General features: G+C 41.5%; 2 protein-coding genes across 2 annotated transcripts in view; both read left to right on the top strand.

Annotated features, from left to right (window-relative positions):
• The window catches only part of LOC137190748 (NACHT, LRR and PYD domains-containing protein 12-like), a 122297-nt gene that overhangs the window by 49872 nt on the left and 45878 nt on the right, over window positions 1–26547 (top strand). The window lies entirely within an intron of this gene.
• On the top strand, window positions 13141–17568 carry LOC137190635 (protein NLRC3-like). Its single transcript, XM_067600158.1, has 3 exons — window positions 13141–13188; window positions 15422–15557; window positions 15674–17568. The coding sequence occupies exons 1-3, from the start codon at window positions 13141–13143 to the stop codon at window positions 17566–17568; spliced, it is 2079 nt and encodes a 692-aa protein (XP_067456259.1).

Here is a 26547-nt window from a genome sequence, read left to right as displayed (position 1 = left end):
TCCACCTCTGTAGCAGGCTCGTCATCTCCCCCTGCTGGTCAGGTGTCAGTCCATCACCCTGCAAGGACATCACAGGATGCAACTCAATATTGCCTGCCTCTCCACCCTCCTTACCTCCACCTCCGCAATGTCTGGGGCCACACTACTGAGAACCAGCTCCTGTTCTCCCTGTATATCAGCTTTGGCCACTTCTGTTACCTGGGCTAATGGCTGACGCTGGGGGATTTCCACTGGATAAGGGTTGGGGTTGCAGATCCGGCAGGGTACTTGTCCTCCATTTAGAGTGGCCAGAGTCCGCCCCGCACGCCACTCCGCATCACCATCAGGGAGAGGTTCTACTATCACATTGCAGGAGGGTTTGGCTCCACCTTCAGACACCTGTGTCCAGAGGACCATCTCAGAGTGAGGCGGGACAACAACTGGTTGCTGCCGTGGTAATTTTGCCACACCTTGGTATAGTGGGAGGGGACCTCTGGTGGTGACTCGTTGGCACTCCGCAAATGCTTCATCCCAGGCCTTTCCTGCTGCAAGAGGCATGGTGGTTTTGAATGCAGACGGCCCTGGGTGGTTTCCCTGAGTGAGAGCAGTAGGGGCAATGCAGGAATTTTATTTGCAAGTTGTTAAAACAGGGCGAAGAATTAGTTATTTTAAAAGAAGCTTGTGATAACCAAGAATCTTCAAAACGGAATAAAAAAATCCTTAAAATGTCTGTTCCAATGGTGTGGGCCAATAAATAGATAGGGGAAGGGGGATACTCAAGTTCTCTGTGACATGAGGGGGAAAGGAAGTCTTGCAGCTGTCAGCTCCTCTGCTCCAGCCATGCCGCTTCTTCTGGGACCTTGTATATGGAGCCGCTGTAGGAGGAGGAAAATAAATATCCTAAATCAAGTGACCTATGACTATACATTCCTTTACTTATCTTAATAGTGCACATTGAACCAAGTCTCCGTCATCGACGCCTGGCTCGTCCCGCTGTGGTCTGTCTGCTTCCTTGTCCCAGCTGCACCTTTCCTCTGGTGTATCCACGCTGCTTCAACGAGTAGTCTCCATCCTCAGGTTCCCACAACCAACTGCAACTGATTTTCTGTGGAGCGAACCCTCTCACATCCGTCGCTTCCCGTGTCTCCAAGTCTCTCCTCCCCTTCCTTCCTTCTCCACCTCCTTCACCTCTCACACTCGGCCAAAAAAATGAAGGAACTCAGTCCAGTCCGCCAATCATGAGTGCCACTCAGCAGCCACACATTTCTCTGTTCTTTATTTCTCTGTTTAGCATTTTCAGGTTGGGCTAACCCATTGTGGCTACTTGTAACTTTGGAGCTAACCCCCTTTACTTTTCCAGCACTTGGGAAAATAACAGACGTGACTTTTCTTGGTCTTGAGAGTGCAGCATTTATTAACTGACACACTGTAGTCTGTACTGTGCATTTACTGCCAGACTGACAACTTACTGCTAACCTTTTCCTCTGCTCCGCTCGCATTCACTGTCACTTATCCAAATGCGATTTGTGAATGAATGGGTATTTGGCTTTATTTTTGGCATTAAAAATATTTTTTTGGCCTGGCAGGGGTTCTCGCTGTTATAATTATAGGAGAAACACTGATTCAGTAAACATTCAGTATGTTCAGTAAACGCTCATTAAACACTCAGTAAACGCTGAAAACAGTTAGACCTAGCAGTTTCCATTAGGTTGGGCGAGTTCAAAGTTATGAAAACAATGGTGGTGTTTTGAATACACCCCTTTTTTCACAGGTCATTTGTAGTCTGTCCCTCCCGCCGCAGGTAATAATGGATTAATCCTGGAAGGCTATTGATGTAGCACTTATGTCCTTTGAAAGTAACACAGTGATTATTCAACCAATGAGAATTTGGTCGGACTAGAGCATATCGACCAACTAATCGATCAGGAGACTAAAGCCCTAATCAACAGCATAGCAATGGTATGAGAAACCATGGGAGCTGAGTACTGACCCTTGAGGAACCCCTGTCGATAATCTGTGCAGTTTGGACACTTTCCCCTCCAAGATACTCTAAAATATCTCCCTGAGAGGTAGGACATGAACGAGCAGAGGGCAGATGCTGAGATACCAAGCTTAGTAAGTGTGGAGAGAAGGATTTGGTGGTTAACTGTGTCAGACGCAGCTGAGAGATCCAGCAGCAATAGTGCTGAGGACTGACCATCAGCTCTAGCTGAATGCAGTGATTCCATAACCGACGGGAGGGCAGTCTTGGTTGAGTGCCCCTGCTTAAAGCCAGACTGATTCAAGTCGTACAGGTTGTTCTCAGAAAGGAATTCAGAGACTTGGTTATGCAAGTAGGTTTGGATGTTAGAGGGCATAGATTGTTAAGAGAGGTGGCTAGTGAGGAGCAGAGTGTGTCTGTAACCACATTGACTGGGAGTGAGGAAAATTCATTATGACGAAGTAGCCAAGACCTCATTGGAAAGTTGAGTCATTGTGAGGGACTGGATGTTGCAGTAGAAGGACACCATTTGTGGAGGAACATGAGGATGTTCTGCTAAGGTGATCATGAAATGAATGAAGAAGTGGTCAGACAGATGTAGGGGGGTGACAGTCAGATTTGCTGTGGAGCAGTTCCGAGTTAAAATCAGATCAAGAGTATTGTCTGCTTTGTGTGTGGGAGGGGTGGAGACCTATTGAGGTCAAATGTGGACAGACGTGACAGGAAGTCAGCTGCTTGGGTTTTGTCAGCATAGATATTTATGTCTCCCATGACAATCAGTGATGTGTTGTCATCAGGCATGGCTTAGAGTAACATGTCAAGTTCAACAACAAAGTTCCCCAGTTGACACCCTGGTTGGTGGTATATGACAACCACGAACAGCTTAACAGGAGCAGTAACTCTGATTGCATGGCATTCAAAGGAGGAGTTGTTGTTTAGTGGAGAAAGCTTACTGAATTTCCAGTGTTTGGAAATGAGGACCCCCATACCGCCTCCACGCCCAACAGGGCGGGGTGTGTGTGAGAAGTGGAGTTAACAGAGAGTGCAGCCGGTGTGGCAGTGTTTTCTGGACAAATCCAGGTTTCGGTCAGGGCTAGTACCTGAAAGTCTGTAGTAGTGCTAACAGGAACTGCTTTGAATTACAATTATAATGTAATTATGGCAATAATCTCATACAGTTAAGAATACCCCCTGCCAGTGTGGATAAGGCACCGGCAGGTGGCTGTCCTCTAAATCTGACTTAGGTATCCAATGGGTTCCCAAAATCTACACACAAGACCATCGGCCTGCTTAGGGAACCAATATTCAGCTTGGCATCTATAATCACCAGCTGTCATTGAACCAATCTAATTCAGGCCTATTTAGTCCAGAATGCCTGACAGCTGGCTATGAGAAAGCAGTGGAGAAGAGATGGGTCTTGAGGCGGGATTGGAAAGCAATAAGGGACTCTGAGTCTCTGATGTCTTGGGGAAGGGAGTTCCATTGCCTGGGAGCTGCCCTAGAGAAGACTCTGTCACCAAAACTGTGAATGTTGGACTTTGGGGTGGAGAGAAGGCCAGCAAAGGTGGATCTGAGGGACCGAGAAGATTGGTGGGGGAAGAGGAGGAGGCAGTTGGTGAAGGGCTTTGTAGGTGTTGACCAGGATTTTGTAGTTGATCTGATAGGAGACAGGAAGCCAATGGGGCTCTTTTAGGACTGGAGTGATGTGTTGCCAGGATTTGGTGTGAGTAAGAAGTCAGGAGGCTGCGTTCTGGACCAGTTGGAGTCTGTTGATGGAGCTTGCACTGATGCCATAGAGGAGTGAGTTACAATAGTCAAGATGGGAGGAAGTGAAGGCATGGATGAGCATTTCAACAGCAGGGCATGTGAGAGAGGGCCTGACCTTTGCAATATTGCAAAGGTGGTAGAAAGAGGATTTACCAATTTGGGAGAGGTTGAGATCATGGGTCACACCAAAATTGTGGGCCTAGGAGGACGGGGAGACTATAGTGTCATCAGTGATGAGTGTGGATATGTTGGTCCTGCTGAGGGTGGATTTGGAACCAATGAGGAGGCATTCAGTTTTGTCACTGTTGACTCTGAGGACATTTTTGCTGCATCCACACTTTTTTAGCAGACAGACAGGAGTTAATGTGGGAGAGGGGTGGGTTGTGGGGGGATTTGATGCTAAGGATATCTGAGTGTCATCGGCATAGCAGTGGAAGTCCAGATTGAAGTAGCGGAGAATCTGACTGAGAGGATGTAGACGATGAAAAGGAGTGGGCTGAGTATGGAACCCTGGGGAACGCTGTGTGTGACTGTGGATGTGACAGAGGAGTGGTTGTGAAGAGAAATGAAGTGTGATCTGTTGGAGAGGTAGGACAAGAACCAGCTAAGTGTGGTGCCTTCCATATCGAGGTCTTCAAGTCTGGCAAGCAAGATGTTGTGGCTCACAGTATGAAAGGCTGCACTCAGGTCGAGGAGGATGAGGATGTTGAGAGCTCGGTGTCAGCTGAGGCAAGGAGATCATTGAATACTTTGAGAAGGGCAGTTTCTGTACTGTGGAGTGGGTGAATGCCAGACTGGAGGGGTTCAAATAAGTTATTGGAATGCAAGTGGGTTTGAAGTTGTGCAGCTATGACGCATTCCAGAGTTTTTGAGAGGAAGGGGAGATTGGAGATTGGCCAATAGTAGTTGAGGTAGGATGGATCAAGACCAGGCTTTTTGAGGATTGGGGAGACAGTAGCAGTTTTGAAGGCAGAGGGGACAATTCCATGGGACAGTGAGGAGTTGAAGAGGTTGGTGAGGTAGGGGCATATGATGGGAAGGCATGTCTTCAGCAGGGGGGTGGGGAGGGGGTCGAGGGAGCAGGTTGTGGGTTTGGATGAGCTGATGAGTTTGGAAATGATGGAGGGGGTAACTAGAGTGAACCAGGAGAGGCGGAGATAGGGTGAGTAGTAGGGAGGTCAAGAGGGATGGGGAGGAGAGGGGTCGGGATAGGGGCTGCTGGGTCAGACAGAGGAGACAGTGATTTGATAATAGTGGTGATTTTGTCTGAAAAAAATTGAAGGAATGAGTTGCATTGTTCAGGTGTAGAGGAGGAGATGGAATTAGCACAGGGCTTGAGGAGGTTGTTCACGACAGAGAAGAGGGTTCTAGAGTTACAGCTGGAGTCATTGATGATAGTGGAAAAGTAGACAGACTTGGCAGCAGAGAGGGCATCTTTGTAAGCAGAGAGGTCAAGTTTGTAGCAACATGCTTTAAATGCAACAAGTTCAAATGATGAGACTGTGGGGAGGGAGAGTTCTGTGATCCTGAAGTTCTGATTGAATAAAACAGCTAGACAACCTCTACAACAAGAAGGACTTTGCAGATGTAGCCAAAACCAGGGGGAGATGAGGTTGTTGCCAAGTTTCTGTGCACAGGAGAAAGTCAATTGAACTGTCCAGGACTAGTTCATGTGGGATGGGAGCTTTGTTGTTTAATGATCGGGTTTTGAGGAGGGCAAAATTGATCAGATGAGAGGGCAATGTAATGGGGGCACGCTGAAGGGGTCTGACGTTGTCTATGTTGACAGTGAAAGGGGTAGCAATCGAGGGGGAACAGCTTGAACATATGGTTTGGATGTTGGATAACTTTTGGATGTTGGGGTTAGTGGAGAAATATAGATGGAGAGTGTGTCTGGAGCCATGATAAAGGTATCGACGACAGTGCCAGCAGAGTGAGCAGAGATAAGTTCAATGGGGGATAACTGGTACAGGAGTTCACAGGAAGAGTAATGTTGGCGGGGGGAAAAGCTAGGCTGGGGAAAAAACAAGTAGGAAGACCAGGGTATACCATGAAATAAAAGGGGGGGTAAGGTTAATAAAAAATAGGAGACGACTGAAAAGAGGTCCCCACAGCAGCAGTTGACAAGTGGGTTAGTAGTACAATGTAGCATTAGCACAGAGCACAAAACAGGAGTGACGTTGACTAGTCACGGTACTGTCGCGGTACAGCAACAAGACTGGGGAAACGACAATGACAACAACAGACACAGAGAAGACAAAGCAAGAAAAAAAGAAAAAAAAGAAGAGAGTAGAAAACAGGGAGGACAGATGGGGAAGCAGCAGTCACACACAACACTAATAGTACTCTCCAACAGTAAACACACAGACACAGACTGTGTAATGACTTTTACAAAACATAAAAAGTAAAATACAAAATTTGAATGCAAAAGTTAAAAAGGAGAAAACCCTCTCTAGGATTTAAAGGAGTCAAAAAAAGGCCTAACAGGCAAAAAAAACAGCAAGGCCAAAATGCAAAAAGGCAAAAAGCAAAAGGCAAAAGAGACCTAAAAGCAGCAGGCCTCCAAAAGCAAAAAAAGTTGAAAAAGCCTCAAGACGTCTCTGGCCCCCACTTTTATCATTCATCTTAAAGCATCTGCATCTCAAAATCCATATATGGTCACCAAACAGAACATCAGCAAATTATTGGATAATTTTAGTTTGCATTGCACAACACAATTCCCAAGACTTAACTGTTAAAGGTCAAGGATGTAGAGTGTCTGTGTCGGTTGCTGAAACCACAGCTCGCTTCACAAGCCACTGGCTTCCTGCTGATCTAAGCAAGAGTGTTAACTTGCACAGAAGTTCATTTGTAATTCAGCTCAAATGACAAAAGTCATTTGACTTTACAGTCTTTACAGAGAATTATTTTAGAGGTAGGTTTGGGTGGAGTGTGTATCTCGGGCATACTAACAGTTTGACTTTATCTGTGGATACAGAACATGGATTTAATGGAAAATTATTCCTTTTTAGTAAAATGAGGAAGTCTCTGCAGGGGTTAAAGTTCTCAGGCACCAAGCCTGATTTCAGACACAGAGCAGTTTTAAATTCATACAATACTTAGTTCAATACATTGTGCACATTTCCTCCTTGCCGCGGGTTCGCTTTCAATGATGGCTCAGACGACGAGAAACTTCAGCGTGGTAATTTTTTATTCACCCCAAGTTCCAAAACAAGAGTGGCAAAAATATTTACAGTACAGAAGTGGAAAAAACCCAATAACAAAAAAAAGTATTTACAAGACAGGTTTCACACTGGCAGCTCGTCACCCACATTGATACTCGGCCTACGGTCAAATTTGACAACACAACCGACATAAATTCAAAAATCAATGATATACTTTGCATAAAGGAAAAATGGCACTAATCGCCCTCCATACAGCTATGGCCAAATACCCCCAAACCAAAATAAATCATAAAATATCAGTCCATTCAATGTTAATGGTATGGTACACGGTCACATGACCCTCTTAAGCGCGCCACCAAGCGCTATTTATGGTGTGTCCAGGAAGTGCCTCAGTTTGGTCCATGCCCGGAGGCAACCAGAGGCAGCGGCAGCAGGTAAGTGTGTAAGTGTGTGTGTCGCGTCAGCGCCGAGTGTGCACCCTCGAACGCCTAGCGTGAAGAAAAGAGTTCGGACAGTGGGGAAAAGTTTGTGGAAGTGCAGGACCGCGGGACACAAGTGCGGGCCTGCAAGGAACAGTTTTAACCGGAGCATGGCTCCGCAGGAACAGTGGGAGCGCTGCGCGCTGTGCGCTCCCGGCACCGGCGCTCTCTCTCCGGCCAAGAGAGAGAGAAACGCACGCCGGTTAGGGCATGACGGAGCTTTCACGGGCGCCCCGTCACACTCCTGGACAACTTTTCACAAATCTTTTTTTGAATCCTTGTCTCTGTGTTTGTGACTGGAGCAAATGTATCAGAAATTGTCATGGTTCTGTCCCAGTCTGGCTCTGTGTCCCTCCATCAGTCCATTAGATGCCATCAGGCTTTTCTGCCTATTTAAGACTGGACTGAGTGGGAAGAAGAACAGATAAGAGAGGTTGCAGATTATATTCAAAGACCACTTGAGATACTGTTGCCTTCTACATTGACTCTCTTAGGAACTAAGTGCTAAAGTGAACTGAAACACTAGTTATGTTAACCAGAGCTGCAGTTGTCTCTTAATTCGATTATGTTTCATGAAGTCTTAATATGCAGCCACTCTGCTTGATAGACTGATTTATTCATGTTTTTGTCAACAGCAATGTATGCTGAAGTTTATTTTGCTGTGTGCGCTCGCTGTGATTTGTGCACTTATTTAAGTTGTATTGATGTGAGTTCTGGGACGTTTTGTGCATGATTATATAGTGTTCTCTGGGTTTTTTGGTTTTCTCTTTGCTCAGTTTCCCTTATTTGTTCCTGTGCTCCACACCTGCCCTGCATCAGTCTTGTTAGCCCTGTCCTGCTCCCTGTGTCTTCCCCAGCCAATCAGCTCCCAGCCTGCACTTGTGTCTTGCCACCTGTTCCTTATTGTTTCATTAGTTTAGTTTGTATTTAAGTCCTCATTTTCAGTTCAGTTTTGGTGGTTCCTTTGCTCTTCTCTGTTAGTTCTGCTTTGTCTGTGCAGTCTTGTTCTGTTTCTGGCCGCTTTGGTTTGCCTGCACAAACCTAGAATAGATGTTGATTAGCAGAACTTTAGCAGATGTAGAAGATAAAAGGAGGCCAACAGAGGCAAAATGATGCATGTTTATTCAAGTATGTGCAAGCCCAAGCAAAGTTGCACTCTCTCAAGTTGACAAACTTTATTTTATTTAACCTTTATTTTACCAGGCAAGACATTAAGAACAATTTCTTATTTACAATGACAGTCTGTCAAGTGTCAGAAGACACTTGAAAAGGGGGAAGGAGGATAGGGGACAAAAACAACAACAAAAACAAAGAACTACTAATCGAACAGAAGTAAACAATTACAAGTAAAACATTTACAAGTATTAATCAAACAGAAGTAAAACATTTATGTGTATTATCAAAAAATATCCATAAGTAGGCCCTTAAAAGCAGTGATTGAAATAAACTTATCCAGTTTTTGTGTTTTTGTAACAAATTCCAATCATTAGCAGCAGCAGCAGACTGGAATGACAACAGGCCAAAAAAGGTGTTGGATTTAGGGGCATTTACTCTGATGTAAGAGGAAGACCCTGTATTATACGTGGCCACAAATAGTGGCTGCAACAACTGATTTAAATAGGGGATTGAGTATCCAATAAGAGCTTTATAAATAAGCGTAAACCAATGTAAGTTACGATGAGTATGCAGAGAGAGCCATTTAACCAGAGAATAGGCAGTGTTATGTTTTAAATGGGGCATTCTTAGCTAATCGAGTAGCAGAATGATAAATTGTGTCAAGCTTTTGAAATGTTGTTTTGCAAGCCAATCTTTATCCCCATAATCAAAAAAAGAAAGTATGGTCATTTGAACAATCATGCATTTGGCAGCAGATGTAAAGGAGGAACAATTTCTATATAGAAATTGCATAAAGCTGACAGTTCAGTTATCTTGACTTTTCTCTGACTGCAGCAGCTACAGCAAGAGAAACAGAGCATTAATGAGAGAACAAAAATACAAATAATGGAGTTACAGGTTTGGAAAAACACACACTCACTGTCAATATATCTTTGTTATTGACTGCTGACCTATGATTGCTCCTGTTCTTTGTCATTCCACATTTCCTGTCTCTCACCTCAGACACACACACACACACATACACACACACACACACACACACATTACTTACATTAAAGAAGGGGGGAGCAAACAGGAAGGAACACTTGAATGTGAAAGTATTAAGTCTTGTTCAGACTCTATTTTAAAGTGGACAGAGCAGAAGGAGGAAAACAGCAAGTCTGAGGTTATGGTTCTTTTGTTGATCAGACCGACAATTAACAGATTTTTAACTATATGATGAATATATAAATAAACATAAAATTTGGGAATGATACACTTAAATTTAATCTGTAATCTGTCTCCACTTTGGTATGAAACTGCAGTGATGTATCAGATCAGTCTGATCAGCTGCAGCGTCCAATCAATAACTGATATCCAATAAGGGGGCATGTCGGCCGGTAAAAGACTTCCGTGAAGTCTGCTCTCATGTTTCCTCGCTCCTCGCTCCTCCGAGCAAAATAAGAAACTTGGGACGCTCGTCAAAATGGCGCATCAGAGACAACTTCTGGTTCAGACGAGGAGCGAGGAGCCATAAAATAAGAGACTTGAGACGCACCCATTGAAAGTGAAAGTATCCCGTCTTGTTCAGACTCCATTTTAAAGTCAACAGAGCAGAAGGAGGAAAACAGCAAGTCTGAGGCAGGGTGAGTGTTAATATTAGGACTGCAAATAATGATTACTGTCATTATTGATCAATCTGCTGATTATTTTTCTGATTAATTGTTTAGTTGACTAAACTGTCAGAAAAATACCCACCCAATATGAAATCACATATGTAGATGTCTTCAAACGTTGTTTCCTTTGTTCTTTTCCTGGTTTCTGCGTCCTCACAGCAATATAACTTGACAAACTGGTTTGATCAAAATAGAGAAAAGTCACAGTTAAGAGCGACACAGATGTTTATCTTAAGTCTGTTTGTTGGATTTAAACCAGAGTCAAAGTTTCTTTGTGATGGCTAAAAAAACACGTGGTTGTAGTTAAAGTAATGTAAACTAATAAGAAGCTGCTAACTTGAGAGGTAGAACTATACATCACCAGGGGACTATGGTCCAATACAAGTACTGAGTAAGTGCACTGAACAAATCAACGATTGGATGTGCCAGAATTTTCTTCAATTAAACAAAGACAAAACTGAAGTAATTGTTTTTGGAGCCGAGGAAGAACGATTAAAAGTCAGCACTCAGCTTCAATCGATAATGTTAAAAACTACAAACCAAGCCAGAAATCTTGGTGTAGTCATGGACTCAGACCTGAATTTCAACAGCCACATTAAGACAATTACAAAGTCAGCCTACTATCACCTGAGGAATATATCAAGAATTAAAGGACTTATGTCTCAGCAGGATTTGGAAAAACTTGTCCTGCATTTATCTTCAGTAGACTTGACTACTGTAAAGCTGTCTTTACAGGTCTCCCTAAAAAATCAATCAGAGAGCTGCAGCTGATTCAGAACACTGTTGCTCGAGTCCTCACTAAGACCAAGAAAGTGGATCATATCACTCCAGTTCTCAGATCTTTACACTGGCTTCCTGTCTATCAAAGAATTGATTTTTAAAATACTGCTGTTGGTTTATAAAGCTTCTCATTCTTTTTTAGCTTCTTTTTATTTCCACATTTAACACTTTTTAATTGTATTTAAATGTCTTTTTACTTGTGTTGCTTTTATATTCTGTTGTGATGCCTTTTATGCTCTATGTAAAGCACTTTGAATTGCCTTTTATGAAATGTGCTATACAAATAAACTTGCCTTGCCTAGGACTGGGTTTATTATATTGTGTATGTGTGTGTGTCTCCAGTGTTACTGGTTTACCTCTCAGACTCCAGAAGATGAATGATTTGGAGGAAGAGGAGGACAGAGCAGATTCTCTAATATCCAGCTGTCTGTCTACGAAGAGTCTAGGAGAGACTCCAGACCTCAGTACTGAACCTGGACCCTCAGACAAAAAGTAAGAGACTGTTTCTACTGTAAACTGACCTGAAGATGATTCAGTTTTTAAATTTAATTTCATAAGCTACAGTACAGCACAATTTGTTTTATAATTCTGTGAATTTTTAAAAAGCCAGTCACTAATATTTTTTGTTGCTTGAGCACTGACTACATTAGTTAATCTGACAGCTCAGCATCAGGCAGCATTGTAGTCCTCACATGTCCACTCAGTTCTGAGGAGTCAGGTCCTGGATCCAAATTCTACTCTATCCCTGAGGGGACCCAATCCAAATGCCACGGGCCTACTGCCACAGGTCTTGGGCCTGTATGTCAATGTGTCGAACACCCAAGTGGACCAAAGTGGACCCCTGGGGTCTATTCCAGAAAGCAGGTTCAATAAACTCTGAGTCTAACCCTGAATTCTGAGTTGGTTAACCCCAAGATGGGAAACTCAGAGTTGTGGGTTCCAGAACGGCTGATTGGAATCAGTTCAGTCAACTCTGAGTTAAGTGCATGCATGGTGAATGAAAAAAGTCATCAATGGAGCTCTGATACTACAATTCACCATGGCAAAAGGGTAAATAAAAGGTAGAGCATCCATTTTAATCCAGTGGACATAGAGATATTAATGCATGTGTATGTGGACTGTGCACATTTAGCCTGAGTCAGAGCAGGAAAGTGTCAATAAGTTAACACTGTAATGTTTTATTCAGTATTGTCCATTAATTCATCATTTACCAGACTTACATTTCCTTAATGATAATAAAGTGGAATCTGTCTTTGTATCAGGCTGTAGCTACATTACATTTTAAATATATTTGTTTAGCTTTAATCTGATGGGCACAAAACACAGGGGGCAGCAACCGAAGATGAAAAATATAGTTTAATATATAATAAATATATAGCTCAAAGACATAGAGACATGACTGTAAGCTCACAGTCTGATCCAGTAATAATGTGTTTGGTGATTTGCACTTGAAAAAGTGTTGAGGTTCATTCAGTGACTTTATTTCAGCTACTTCAACAAATGTAGTAAATTTAAACATAGTCACTGAAATGCTGTTAAACACGTTCAGACTATGCACCCTTTTTTATAAATAATCTCACTTTCAAACTTCATTTTGCAGCTGCACCACAATCCTGCTCACTCAGAAATATTAACATATAATCTCCAATATTGTTGGAATGATGTTCCATCAATTTGACCAATCATACCATACCTGAGAGATAATAATTCATTGATCCTACATGTCTAAAGCTTCATACCAGTTTTTTAAATTTAAAGTGAGATTACACATGTGTAATAAATATTTCAGTGCAGGAGCCTCTCTAACAAACTGACAGCTGTCTTTTGCACAATCACAGTGTTGTAACAGAAAGACATGCAGAGGTTTTATTCTGAGCTGAGGCTGAATCTACGCTGTGTTATATTTGAATATGAGAGCAAAACCCAGCATTCAAAGAAATAACTGATGCGCACAAAAGCAGTAACTTTAGAAAGTCCTGAATAACAAACTAACTTCCAACCAGAATTTAGATCCGCTGATAAATGCGCTTCGATACGAGTTTTGATACGGACTGAATGAATGAGGAAATGAAACAGCATGTTGAGTTTTAGTTTTCTCTCTTTGTGGAGCTTAAAACCCAGTTTCCCTCATCTCAGGGTTAACAAACGCATTCTGAAACAGGCCCGTGGTCACAATTAGCTACTGCAGTGGAAAATGGTGTGTTTTGAGTGAGAGGAGAATGTCAACTGTGAAGAGGAACAAGTTACTGGAAAAGGAGAACAAGGAGGTAAAACTAAGTGAAACATCAACTGTTTGTTCCTGATTTATGCAAATAGTTGATGAATCTGAGAAAAAAAAGTCAGTCTGACAAAGGAACTAAAACCGAAATTTTGGGGGGAGAAATCAGTCCTCCACAAGATTTATGCTGTTAAATGAATTTTGGATTTTCATAGATAGGCTTATTACATTTATTATTAATTTATATTAAATTAAATAGAATAAACAGGGTAGAATTTTGTCTTTTGTCTGTCTATCACCCAGTTGGCTACAGCAGGTTTTCTTGTTGTTACAGGAGGATGAACAGGATTTTCAGTTATTAGGCCTATATGTTATAAATTTGTGTTTGAAGCATATAAACAAATGATTTCGTTTCTCTGACTTTACATTTGTTCTTAGGACATTAATATTAGAACAACCGCGGCTGCTTGCTAATTGATTAAATTAGTTGATCACATCAGGCTGCTGCCGGTGTTCATGTTCTCTCTCTGTTCGGGTCGACCACATTTTGAATCGGGTCTGCTTTGTTCGGGTCTATTAGGGTCGGTCTCTCTTTTTTGAAAATTAATTTATTCATGTAGGGTTCAGGTAAGCTTTCCATGGGTCCGTTGCAGATTGGGTCCAGCATTTCGGACATTTGGCATTTTCACTCCCCACACTTTGTGTTCTCAAACATATAGCCTAGATGTTAAAGACTCTTCACTCAATATATCCAGTTTGCATCTTTGGATAAAATGTTATGGAAATACAGTGGAACAAAATAATGAACTAACTTCCATTCAGCTGTAATCTAAAACGGATCTTCATGTACATGTTAGACACAGACAGAGACAGGGCTGTTTTTTTTTTTATTTTCCAGTCAAAAAATCAAAAGTAGTAGCAGGTAACTCAGGGTGATATTTACTAAGGGTTTAATAACAGTCAAATGTTGTCTGTCCTTATTTACTAAAGGACTGCACCAGGGTTTTGTGCAGGTAAAATAGAAGAAAATTGAGTGTTTGGTTTCATGCAATACAGAATGTGTCTTAACGTGTTCCTGTTCAAAGGCACAGAATATGGGAGGATGTAATGGAAATGTATACAAACAGCCTGCTGCAGCTGATTTATCATTGTAGACTGACCACTGCAGCAGAGGAAACTGAGTCTGATATTTAACGATATTTAAAATCTGTGACACTAACACAGAGGGAGAGAGATTATAACAAACAGTGGGAGAAACACAATGAAAAGATGCATTACAAATATATTAACCAGAGCTCTCTGTTCAGCACCACAACACAAGACAAAAGAGCAGCAGTCTTTTATTTTTCACAAGTGGACTTTTCTGTTTTGTTCATTTGCCTCTTGTTTATTTTTGTGACTTTTAATGGCTCATAGTAGCTTAAAGGAGCCCTGTGGAGTTTTCTTTTTAACAAACAAAAGTCATGTTAACATTGATTTACTTACAAAATGCATTGTGTGTATCACTGTGGTCTAAAATTGTGTTGAATCAATTTCCCTCCTCGGGAAACATTTGCAAAGCTAATTTATGAAGCTAATATCTTAAATCTGGCATTGTTTACATCCAGGTTTACTAGCTTGCAGTCTTCTTCTTCTTCTCTGCCTCTACTGGTACTTTGTTGTGTCTAATTACTTTTGAAGCCTTGCAATTGTAGTATCCATTATTTTATTTAAAATTGAATGTTCTGAATGAATTTTTGATAGTTATAATAGGCTGTCACCAGTGACAAATTAATATTCATGTATTAATTCACTCAGTTTTTCCATTAACCAGTACTTTTTTATTTCTATCTACATGATGCAAGTTACAGAAAAATATTTTCCAACTATTCATGACTGCAGATTCAAATGCTGTTCAGAAACATGCCATCTTTAATGATGTAGTAAATGGATCCAGTGACTGAGAGTTAGCACTGCTGCAGAAACAAGACAAACACAAACACACAGTTCTTCCAATATAGATGTAAACTCAAATTAAAGCTGAGGTTTGGTATTTTAATGTGGTATGCATTATTTTATTTCAAATTGAATGTGCTGAAGCCCAGAGCCCGAAGAACACAAATGTGTAACTGTCCAAATACTTACAGTTTGGACTGTTTATGTAGGGAAAGAGCTGCATGCAACTTGTGAGCTGGCGATTGGTCACCATCAATGTTATTAAAGAATGTGTTCATGTCCACAGAGAGAGGAAGAGGAGGGGTGTTTCTGTGGAGGAGCAGCTGTTCTGCTGTTCTTTGTGTCAGGACCATCTGAAGGATGCAGTCTCTATCGGCTGTGACCAGTCTACTTCATCAGGAGACTTCTCCTGTCCACAGTGTGCAAAAAGTTCCAGAACAAGACCTGGACTGCAGACAGACAGTCAGACCAGCACTTTACAAAGTAAGACTGGAGATCTCTCTGCTGATGTCATCATCTCTGAAAACAGGACAGGAATCTACCTCCTCTATAGTACTGAAAATTTCTTTTTAATTATACCTTCTCTTTCTTTCTTTCAGCAGATAGTGGTCTGCAGAAGCTTTTAGATGAACATAAAATCAATCTGAAGAAGAGATGTGAAAGTGTGACCGAAGGAACTGATGAAGCCGGAAGTAAAACCCTCCTCAACAGGATCTACACTGAGCTCTACATCACAGAGGGACAGAATGAAGACATTAATACCCAACATGAGATGTGGCAGCTTGAAGCAGCTTCCAAGATGGAGACCCTCCATGACACTCCAATCAAGTGTCATGACATTTTTAAAGTCTTACCTGACCAACAGAAATACATCAGAGTTGTTCTGACAAACGGCGTCGCTGGCGTTGGAAAAACCTTCTCAGTGCAGAAGTTCACTCTGGACTGGGCAGACGGCTTGAAAAACCAAGATGTCAGTCTGGTGATTCTGCTTTCGTTCAGGGAGCTGAACCTGATCAAAGATGAGCAGTACAGTCTCCTCATGCTGATCCATGTTTTCCATCCAACGTTACAGGACGTCACAACAGAGAAGCTCGCTGTCTGTAAAGTTTTGTTCATCTTTGACGGCCTGGATGAAAGCAGACTTTCACTGGATTTCAACAACACGAAGGTCGTATCTGATGTCACACAGAAGTCATCAGTCAACGTGCTGTTGACAAACCTCATCGAGGGGAAGCTGCTTCCCTCGGCTCTCATCTGGATAACTTCCCGACCTGCAGCAGCCAATCAGATCCCTCCTACATGTGTTGACAGGGTAACAGAAGTACGAGGCTTCACTGACCCCCAGAAGGAGGAGTACTTCAGGAAGAGATTCAGTGATGAAGATGAAGAGCTGTCCAGCAGAATCATCTCACACCTCAAGACATCCAGGAGCCTCCACATCATGTGTCTCATCCCAGTCTTCTGCTGGGTCACTGCTACAGTTCTGGAGCACATGTTGACAACAGATCAGACAAGAGAGCTGCCCAAGACCCTGACTGACATGTACTCACACTTCCTGCTGGTTCAGACAAAGAGGAAGAAGCACAAGTATAATGAGGGACATGAGACGAGTCCACAGGAGCTGACGGAGGCTGACAGAGAAGTTATTCTGAAGCTGGGGAGGCTGGCGTTTGAACATCTGGTGAAAGGAAACATCATGTTCTACCAAGAAGACCTGGAGCAGTGTGATCTTGATGTCACAGATGCCTCGGTGTACTCAGGATTTTGCACAGAGATCTTCAAAAGCGAGAGTGTGATCTTCCAGAAAACAGTCTACAGCTTTGTTCATCTGAGCATTCAGGAGTTTTTGGCTGCAGTCTACATGTACCACTGTTACAACAGCAGCAACACACAGGTACTGAAGGCCTTCCTGGGAAAAGAGTACAAACTCAGGGAATCAAAACTAAAGCCTTTCCTCAAGAAGATTGCTGTTTTTTTCAGAAACAATGATAAGCGGGAATCATCAGACAATAATCATGATTACACATCACTGGATGTCTTCCTGATGGGAGCCATGGAGAAATCTCTACAAAGTAAAAATGGCCACCTGGACTTGTTTGTTCGCTTCCTTCATGGCCTCTCTCTGAAGTCCAGCCAGAGACTCTTAGGAGGCCTGATGGGTTGGACAGAGAACAGACCAGAAATCATCCAGAGAGTCATCAACAACCTGAAGGAGATGAACAGAGAGGATATCTCTCCTGACAGAAGCATCAACATCTTCCACTGTCTGATGGAGATGAATGACCGCTCAGTACATCAGGAGATCCAAGAGTTCCTGAAGTCAAAGAACAGATCAGAGAAGATACTCTCTGTGATCCACTGCTCAGCTCTGGCCCACATGCTGCAGATGTCAGAGGAGGTTCTGGATGAGTTGGACCTGAAAAAGTACAACACATCAGAGGAGGGACGACGGAGACTGATCCCAGCTGTGAGGAACTGCAGAAAGGCTCAGTAAGTCTAAATGTGATAAACATTATGAATCAGTGTAGATTAGTAGTTTAGTTCTTCAAATATAAACAAAAATGTTCTTATTATTCTTAAAATAGTTCTTTACTTGTTTTTTGCAGAATGATGTCAGTTACATTTAGTCTCAGATGTTCTTGAGCTGTTTGAAATGCTGTGAGTGCAAATGTTTATTTTTCGGTTGGTTGTGTTTATAGATGTTAAGTTAATGAACACAGTAATTCTATTTATCTCTAATAATTATTAGATTTTACTGTTTTTGCTTCTATTTATCTTCTTTTGGTGACAGAGGCATCATGCAAACCTGGTAAGACAAACAATGGACTTTAGAGGTTGTGATTGAGGTTTTATCACAGCAGCATCTTATCACAACACATACCAGTTTTTTACAGTTATCAGTGAATGCAGTAAAGCTATTGTCAGAGAATTGCTTTCATGCAATCATTGCTATCCTTTTTTTCTTAATGGTTTCTGAGCCATTTCATAGTGAGCACACTGGTTAGGGGAGGCCACACCCTCTCCCAGGGCCAGCCGAAGGCATAGGCCATATAGCATGTATGTATAATAAAATCTGGATAGGGCGCCACCGCTCAGCCTTGCAGCCAAAGTGGTCACTCGTGGTATTACAGCAAAAAATCACCCTGTGGCCCAAAAAGCATTTTCCCCATAGACTACCACTGTAAAAGAGACATCTGTAAAACTGTTGACAGGACACCTGGAATTGCAAACAAGGTCAATTATGAATCTTTCCATTATGAACTTTTGATCCATGGAGGTTTTATATTTGTAAAACTTTCCTCGAGCCGAGAAAAGTGATTTAAAAATCTGTGACATTATCACAATGTAAAGTCTATGGGCTCAGTGGGAACTCATGGGCGGGACCAGCGGGGGAAACACTACTGCGCATATTCAGTGGGCCGCACAATGCAGAGGCAAACCCGGAAGCTGGAAACTTTTTTTGGCGTATGCGACAGCCGAGCAATTCTTATAGGACTGAATGGGCACCTTTTTTAGTCTGGTATCCAGCTCTTATAATACATCCATGCCATGCCATAGGCGGTCGCCCGGGGCACCACCATGTCTGGTGGTCGCTTGTCACCCACAAAGGAAAAAAAAAAGTAAATAAATAAATAAAAATTCACAAGTGGGCACCCTTCCCCTTTTTTCTGCCTTGAGGTAAAAAATGAATAAATAAATAAAGAAATACATTTCACAGACAGACAAAGTCTGTGATGAGATGTATAGAGGCAGATATTCACATTTTAGTTCACAATGAAAAGGTCCAAACCTTCAGGTGCGCAAGGAAGAAAACAGAGAAAAGAAGAGGAGGAAAAGAAAGCCCAATATAGAGGTATGTCATCTTATGTTAACATTAAAATGCCATTTTGTGTGTAACATTAGATGTTTCATTTGTAGCAGCTAGCTAGCTAAGTAGCAATAAAGCTAATGCTAGATAATGATGCTACGACGGCTGGACTCAGATAAGGTTACAGATTGAAGGATATGAATCTGAATAACAAGCCAGTAGCGAGCTATCTGGATAACTGCTCCTTCCTAGAACGTAAAGCATTGTGCCAAAATTTCATTGACCAATATCAGTGATAATGGCTAATGCTATATCCATAAAAATATAGATTTCTGCACTGGGTTGCACCAGCTATGTTTAAGCTGGTATGAGCCACTTGGCATCGTAACACAATGCAGTAAGCTAGATCGATACTGAAATATCAATATATTAGGTCTATATTGGATTACTGTGTTGTAAAATGGCAGCAATTAATGAGAAAATTATGCTGTGTGGCAGAAAAACTTGCTGTTTTACCATCAGTTAGTTCTGTGACATTTTATGATTGATACCTACCCTAGGGGCATGTGTGTAAATATTTGTTACTCAAAGTTCTGTTGTAACTTATCTCCATGGTGCAAGCTTTTATTTTAGTAATGCATACATCATAACTTAGTAATAGTTTACATTATAACTAGGCTAAGTTTGAATTTACACACAACTGGTGCAACAGGCTGCAACAGTTGTTTGTCCTACTCTGCAGATAAATGTTGTTGCTTGTAATAGGCTAATATCTACTCTATAATGGTCCAGATGCACTCAAGAAATATTTGCAGAAGCCCCCTGCTGCTGGAGAAGGAACATCTGATCTCCCATCCAAACCACCCTCTGAAGCAGGTAAGTTCAGCCAGTTATTTGTGGTCTCTGTGTAATTGATAATACGCTATGTTGTCATTATTATTATTATTGTTATTGTTGTTGATGATGATGTTGAATGTTACAGTTACACCTTGTTACTAATTAAATGTAGGTCTTAGTCAAATTTAATAGTTTATTTGTACAGTGCTACTTTATATGCAGTAGAATGACACAAAGGACTTAGTGCAGTGGTGTAACAGTATGGATGTACTGTATATTTGAATACAGCGGCAGGTCAAGCAACATCTAATATCATCAAGCACTCCAGCTACCTCCAGTGAAACACAGTCTGCAGCAGGTGAGTTCTGTAATTTGTATGTTACAGCTGCAGTTATGTAACTAATGTCAATATGGCCAAATCCAGACACATTTTTCTATTAAATATTCACAATCAGTTATGAATGTACATAACTCATCCTGTACATCTGGAATGTTTTATCCATTTGTCCACAAATGGATGCAAGGGAATGTATCTCTATTATGCCAGTACTTTGGCCAAAACTTTAACCATTTTCTAACCCTTCACAATCACAGAAAGCCATGGGAATTGCAACTTACACACACAGATTTCTTTTTTTTTTTTTTAGTTCAATTCAATTTTATTCATATAGTGCAAAATCACAACAAAAGTCATCTCAGGTCACTTTTTACATAGAGCAGGTCAAGACCGTACTCTTTAATTTAGAGAGACCCAACAATTCCCCCATGATCAAGCACTTGGTGACAGTGGCAGGAAGAAACTTCAAGCAGAGCAGGGCTCCACACTGTAAAAAAAAAAATTGTAAAAAAAATGGTAAAAAGTCTGGCAGCAAAAGTCGCAAAACACTTACCGTCAAATAACAGTAAAAAACTTTTAGTTATTCTACAGAGATTTATTTTAAAAATACGGATAATTACTTTGGACATTGTCTGCATTTTTACAGTCCAACCATTGTAAAATAAAAATAAAATCTCATTTTAAAACATCGCTAGAATGTTAAACAAATGTATAAATCTGCATAAAAAATGTAAAAGACTGCAGAAATACTTTAAAATGACCTAATTTAAATGAAGTCTCCTGTTTTCATACAGTAATCTTTGGTAAATCCATAGGATTATTCAATCTATCCACAAGAACTCCCCCTCAAAGTACAGATTTCTGGATGTAAAACACAGAAAAATTATGTATAATTACATTCACATTACTCTCCTTTAACACCCATTAATGGTATCTTGAGAGCTTTATGCCTTTATTTTATGTGATTATCCAATCTATTTACAGTAAGTCCCTGGTAAATGTGGGTTTTATACTGTACAAAAAAATAAGATCATGTGATAATAGTTTACAAAAACATAATTTTAATAATCATTACTTTATATAAACATTATTTGACAGTAATTACAAGCAACTCTCCAGTATATTTACAGGCTTTTCCCATAAATGTATGGGGTATACATTATATAAACATTATTTTAGAGTAATTGCAAGCAACTTCCCAATATATCTACAGATATTTCACATTAATGTATGGGGTTCTGAATGTACAAATACCAGAGGGTCTATGTAAAAGTACCATTATATCAACTTCTTTTACACTGAATCATTATATTCATTTTTCTACTGCCATTTTACAATGAAGATCCCCATTTGAGATGTATTAGATTTCAAGATGTTCAATAACCAGAGTGTATCATAAAATTACCTTTTACTGCTTGCTTTACAAAATAATTCACTATTTTTACAGTGTTATCCTTAAAGTCTCAGAATTAATGACCAATAAACAGCCATATTGAATTACAATGTGGGTCTGAAGCTGATCAACCCAATAAGAGCTCAAACAGAATCCTTTACTAGAATGTTTTTATTTTTTTCTCATTCAGATTATTTCAGTAGACATCAATGGAAGCAAAAACAGTTTTGTACATCGTGTCAGTATAATGTCCCATCCCATCCCATGCTCTAAGATGGTTCAAAATGTTAGTGAACATGAACAAATCCAAAAATTATTTTGTTAAAATTCAAATTTGTGATGTCATCTGATAATGTCTGGAGCTTTTCCAAAAACATTGAATTGAGAAAGATGTTATAGATGACACTGAGAACACCCAGGGGGATGTTCCGAGTATACGGTAGGGTTGGGCCAATGAGCAATGCCATCGTCCATCGGCAATGGCTGACAGTCATCAACCACTGAGCCTCTACCATCGTAACATCGTGTTTTAAAAGCCCCCCGGTTCTCTGTCCATCTTTTGCCAGGATTAAATTACTCTTATCGGCTCTTTACTCACTGAGCTTTCATTGCACTTACAGTAACACAACTACTGTAGTTGTCGTCAACTCAAGTACCTCATGTGGTTTACTGTCTCTCCTCTGCTCCACTCAAAGGACACACACTCACACATGCAAGGATTGCTCAGCCCCGCCTACGGTGAAACAGAGGAGAGGAGAGAAACTTGGCACAACCATAAATGACAGCAAAATGCAGTAATTTATCCCACCCGATATCATTGTCCATCACAATGTTTCACTGTGGACATTGTCATATGCCAATTCTGTAGACATCGGCCAACCCTAGTATACAGGTACATTTTCTGTTTCAGATATGAAAGGTTACTATAGAATAAAGCTTACTTGGATATTTAAAAATTACTATGAAATTAGTTTCACATTCATTGTCTATGAAGCAGCTCCAGACTTTATTCCAGATGGCATCACATATTTGAGTCTTACGTCTCTGGTTTGTGGTTTTGGGAGGAAGTAGTTCATGTTCACAAATATCAGAAGTGGGAGTTATACATGTGCAAGTCACGAGCAAGTCTCAAGTCTTAACCTTAACGGCTCAAGCAAGTCCTAAGTCTCTTGTTTAGACTCAAGTAAGCCAAGTCAAGTCACTGCTAAACGTCAAGCAAGACAAGTCAATTAAGTCACAAGTCAAGTCACCGTAAAAGAAGTGCTTAAAACATGAGAGAAAGGGGTACAATGGCAAGCCATGTCTTGAGAACACTGCACATATTAGTCTCTAACACTAGCGATGGCTATGGTTAGGATTCATAAATACCACTATTGATTAGGGATATAACGATTCTCCAAATCCATGGTTCCATTCATTTTGTTGGGTTTTTTTAAAATATAGTTTAACTTAAAAATTATTAAGTAAACAAAAATAAATGATCTCATCTAACATGTTTTCCAGGATCTAGTGTTCATAATTTTGCATTTTATGCAGTAGTTAGTCGATTGACGACTTCTGGAGTTTTCAATGTGTGTTTTTGGCATCTAGATTTGGTGGCTTAGTGGCAGTAGGCCTGTGTTGTCTGGATGTTTTTTGGTGGTTTGTGTGCCTGAGGCCAGGTGCACTGTGTGTTGCCTTTTGTATTTTTAGTGACTTTGTAGACACAGTTTTGTTGGCTTCTTGGTCATTTGTGGCCAGTTACTGTGTGTTGCCTTTTTTGGTGTTTGGGTGACTTTGTGGACACAGTTTGTTGGCTTTGTGCCTGTTGCTGTAATTTACGTTGCAGTAGTTTGAGTCAGCAGTTTGCTGTTTTGAGGCTGTGTGTAGCAACATTTTGTGCTGTGGTTGGATTTTGTTGACTCTTTTGAAGATGGAGTTTAAATTGGAGCAGTTTGTTGAGTCTCCTAGCCTGGAGGGGTTTCATCAGTGTACTAAGGATAATCTGCTGTTAATTGCCGATCACTTTAATGTTGGTGTTTTTAAAAAATTTTAAAAAACAGGTGGTTAAGGCGGAGTTATACGCTGCTTAAGTTGATAGGGGTACTCTGCCGCAGCTGCAGAGTACTCCTAAATCTCCAGACCGGTCAAGTCAAACTCTTGATGAAACGGTAAGACTTAAAAAGTTGGAAGTTGAGTTACAGCATTTGGCTTTAAAGGAGAAAGAACTGCAGTATCAGAACAATCTTGAAACAAAAAAGCTTGAGCAGCAAATGAAAATTCACATGCGTGAATTAGAGCTTGGTGTTTCTCAAGTTTCCGCTAAATCCGCAGATTTTGATGTGAGCAGAAACATTCGTTTGATCCCTCCTTTTGATGAAAAGCATGTTGATAAATATTTCATCATGTTTGAGCGTGTGGCTTCTATGCTGAAGTGGCCAATACGTGTGGACTTTGCTGTTGCAATGCGTCCTCAGGGTTTACTTGTTGCTTCCAGCAGAAGAGTGTCTTGATTTTGATAAAGTAAAAGTTGCTGTGCCTAGAGCTTACGAGCTGGTGCCTGAAGCATCCATCAAAAGTTTCGTAGGTTGAAAAAGCAAGGACATCAAACTTATATTGAATTTGGTCGCGAGAAAGAAGCTCTTTTTGACCACTGGTGTACATCAAATGATGTTAGTGATTGTGCGCTGCATAATCAGTTAGTGCTCGTGGAGGACTTTAAAAACTGTCTCCCGGAGAGGGTGTCAACATATTTGAATGAACATAAAGTTTGGTTGATGAACATGTCCTCACTCACAAGGCCGTTTTTGTGGATCGCCCTTTCAGTTACGTTAATAAGCCTTTTGAAAGCCTAAATGGTAATGGGAAGAATGGTGCTAAAAGTCTGGCTTTGTCTCAGAGTGGTGAAGGTTCTGGTCCCCCAGAGCTTGATGTTAAGGCTGACAGGGAGGATGTAAAGGATAATGTAATGTGCTTCTATTGTAAGAAAAAGGGGCATATTGTGGCAAGCTGCCCTGTGTTGAAAAAGCGAAATGTAAAACCAGTAGCTTTAGTAAACAAGTTTGATAAAGACTTAAACAAACCTGTGATGTCTGATGAAATGTCCAGTTGGCTGGCGGACTTTGCTCTTTATGTAATGTATGGTGTTGTCTTGTTGCCTGGCAACAGTCTTAAAGTTCTGATGAAGATGCTGCGAGACACGGCTGCCTCCCAGTCTTTCATTCTGGAGGGTGTTTTGCCACTTGGCAATGAGTCTGCTGTCGGTTCTGATGTTCCAGTGTTGGGTCTGGGCATGGAGAACATAGGCGTGCCATTGCATAAAATCCTGGTTGAGTCGGACTTGGTGTCCGCTGAAGTAGCTGTGGGAGTGCGTCCTGGTTTCCTGATTCAGGGAGTTGCCTCTCTAATGAGGAATGATTTGGCTGGTGGAAAAGTGCTTGTTACACCTGAAGTGACGCCGGTCCCCGTCAGGCAGTCTCCAGATGCGCTTGCTCAGAAGTTTCCCAAAAGTTTTTGCAGCTTGTGCTGTTACTCAAACTATGGGTAAAAAGGATGAGGAGGAGGTTGATTTGAGTGACAGTTTTCTCTGTGACACTGGTGATAGTAGCTCCTGTCCTCCAGACGCTGCTGAGAGTGGCACCATGTGTGTTAAGAACTTTCCTGAGGTTGAAAACTTGTCCCTGTCTCGTGAGCAGTTAATTGCGGAACAAGAAATGATGCTATTTTGTCTCCTCTGTTTGAAGCTGCAGCAGTTGGAGATAAAGTTGAGTCTTTGTCAACAGGTTATTTTGTGAAGGATGGCCTGCTCATGCGTAAGTGGACACCATTGAATGCCTCTGTTGCAGATGACTGGAGTGTTGTGACTCAGATTGTTATTCCAGGTCCATATCGGGCAGAAATCTTGAATCTGGCACATCACAATCCTCTTGCTGGTCATTTGGGGGTCCGGAAAACTTACAATCATATTTTGTGGCACTTCTTTTGGCCTGGGTTAAAGAGGGATGTTGCATGTTATTGTAAGTCTTGTCACATATGTCAGGTGGCTGGGAAGCCAAACCAGACCATTCCTCCTGCTCCACTGTATCCAGTGCCTGTGGTGTGCGAACCATTTGAACGTGTTTTGGTTGACTGCATGGGCCCACTTCCACGTACAAAATCTGGTAATAAGTTTTTGTTGACAGTGATGTATGCGTCCACTCGATTTCCAGAGGTGTTTCCTTTGTGTAAAATCACGACTCCTGTCGTTGTAAAGGCTCTGACTAAGTTCTTTTCATTGTTTGGTCTACCAAAAGTTGTGCAGACAGATCAGGGTTCAAACTTAATGTCGCAGGTGTTTGCTCAGGTGCTGAAGCAGCTCAAGATTAAACACTGCTATTCCAGCGCGTACCATCCTGAGAGTCAGGGCGCACTTGAGCGCTTTCACCAGACATTAAAAACTATGTCGTGCACTTATTGTCTGGAGTTTGAAAAGGACTGGGATGAAGGGGTTCACATGCAAATGTTTGCTATCAGGGAAGTGGTTCAAGAATCTCTTGGGTTTAGTCCATCAGAGCTAGTCTTCTCTCATGCTGTATGTGGTCCCTTGAAGCTCTTGAAGGACCAATGGCTGGGGGAAGGGACAGAGCAAAACTTGCTGGATTATGTCAGTAAATTCAGGTACAAGCTACGACGTGCTTGTGAGATAGCCAGAGATACTCTTGGGGCAGCGCAGGCTAAGATGAAGGGCTGGTATGATAAGCACGCTAAAAGCAGAGAATTCCTGCCTGGTGATAAAGTTTTGGTGTTGCTGCTGCTTCCTGGGTCTAGCTTGCAGGCTCGCTATAGTGATCCTAGAGACTATCTTGTAGCCGCTCCTGATCGGTGGCGTAGGACTCGTCTCTGTCACATTAATATGTTGAAAGCTTACTGTGATAGGGAGAATGTACAGCTGGGGGTGGAGTCCAGTTCTGGGGCAGGTGGTGCTGCTGTGACCTCTGTGGCGCTGTCCGGTGCTGAAGTCACTGCACCACGTGTTAGTCTTATTGCGCTGTCCGGTGCAGATGTGAGTGACGGAGTTCTGTCTGTGGCTCATGGAAAGCTGTCAAATTCTGAGGTCTTGCAAAATCTCCCTGCTCATTTG

Source organism: Thunnus thynnus, chromosome 10, assembly GCF_963924715.1.
Source record: "Thunnus thynnus chromosome 10, fThuThy2.1, whole genome shotgun sequence".
NCBI lineage: Eukaryota > Metazoa > Chordata > Actinopteri > Scombriformes > Scombridae > Thunnus > Thunnus thynnus.
This window is presented reverse-complemented; position numbering and strand designations above follow the sequence as displayed.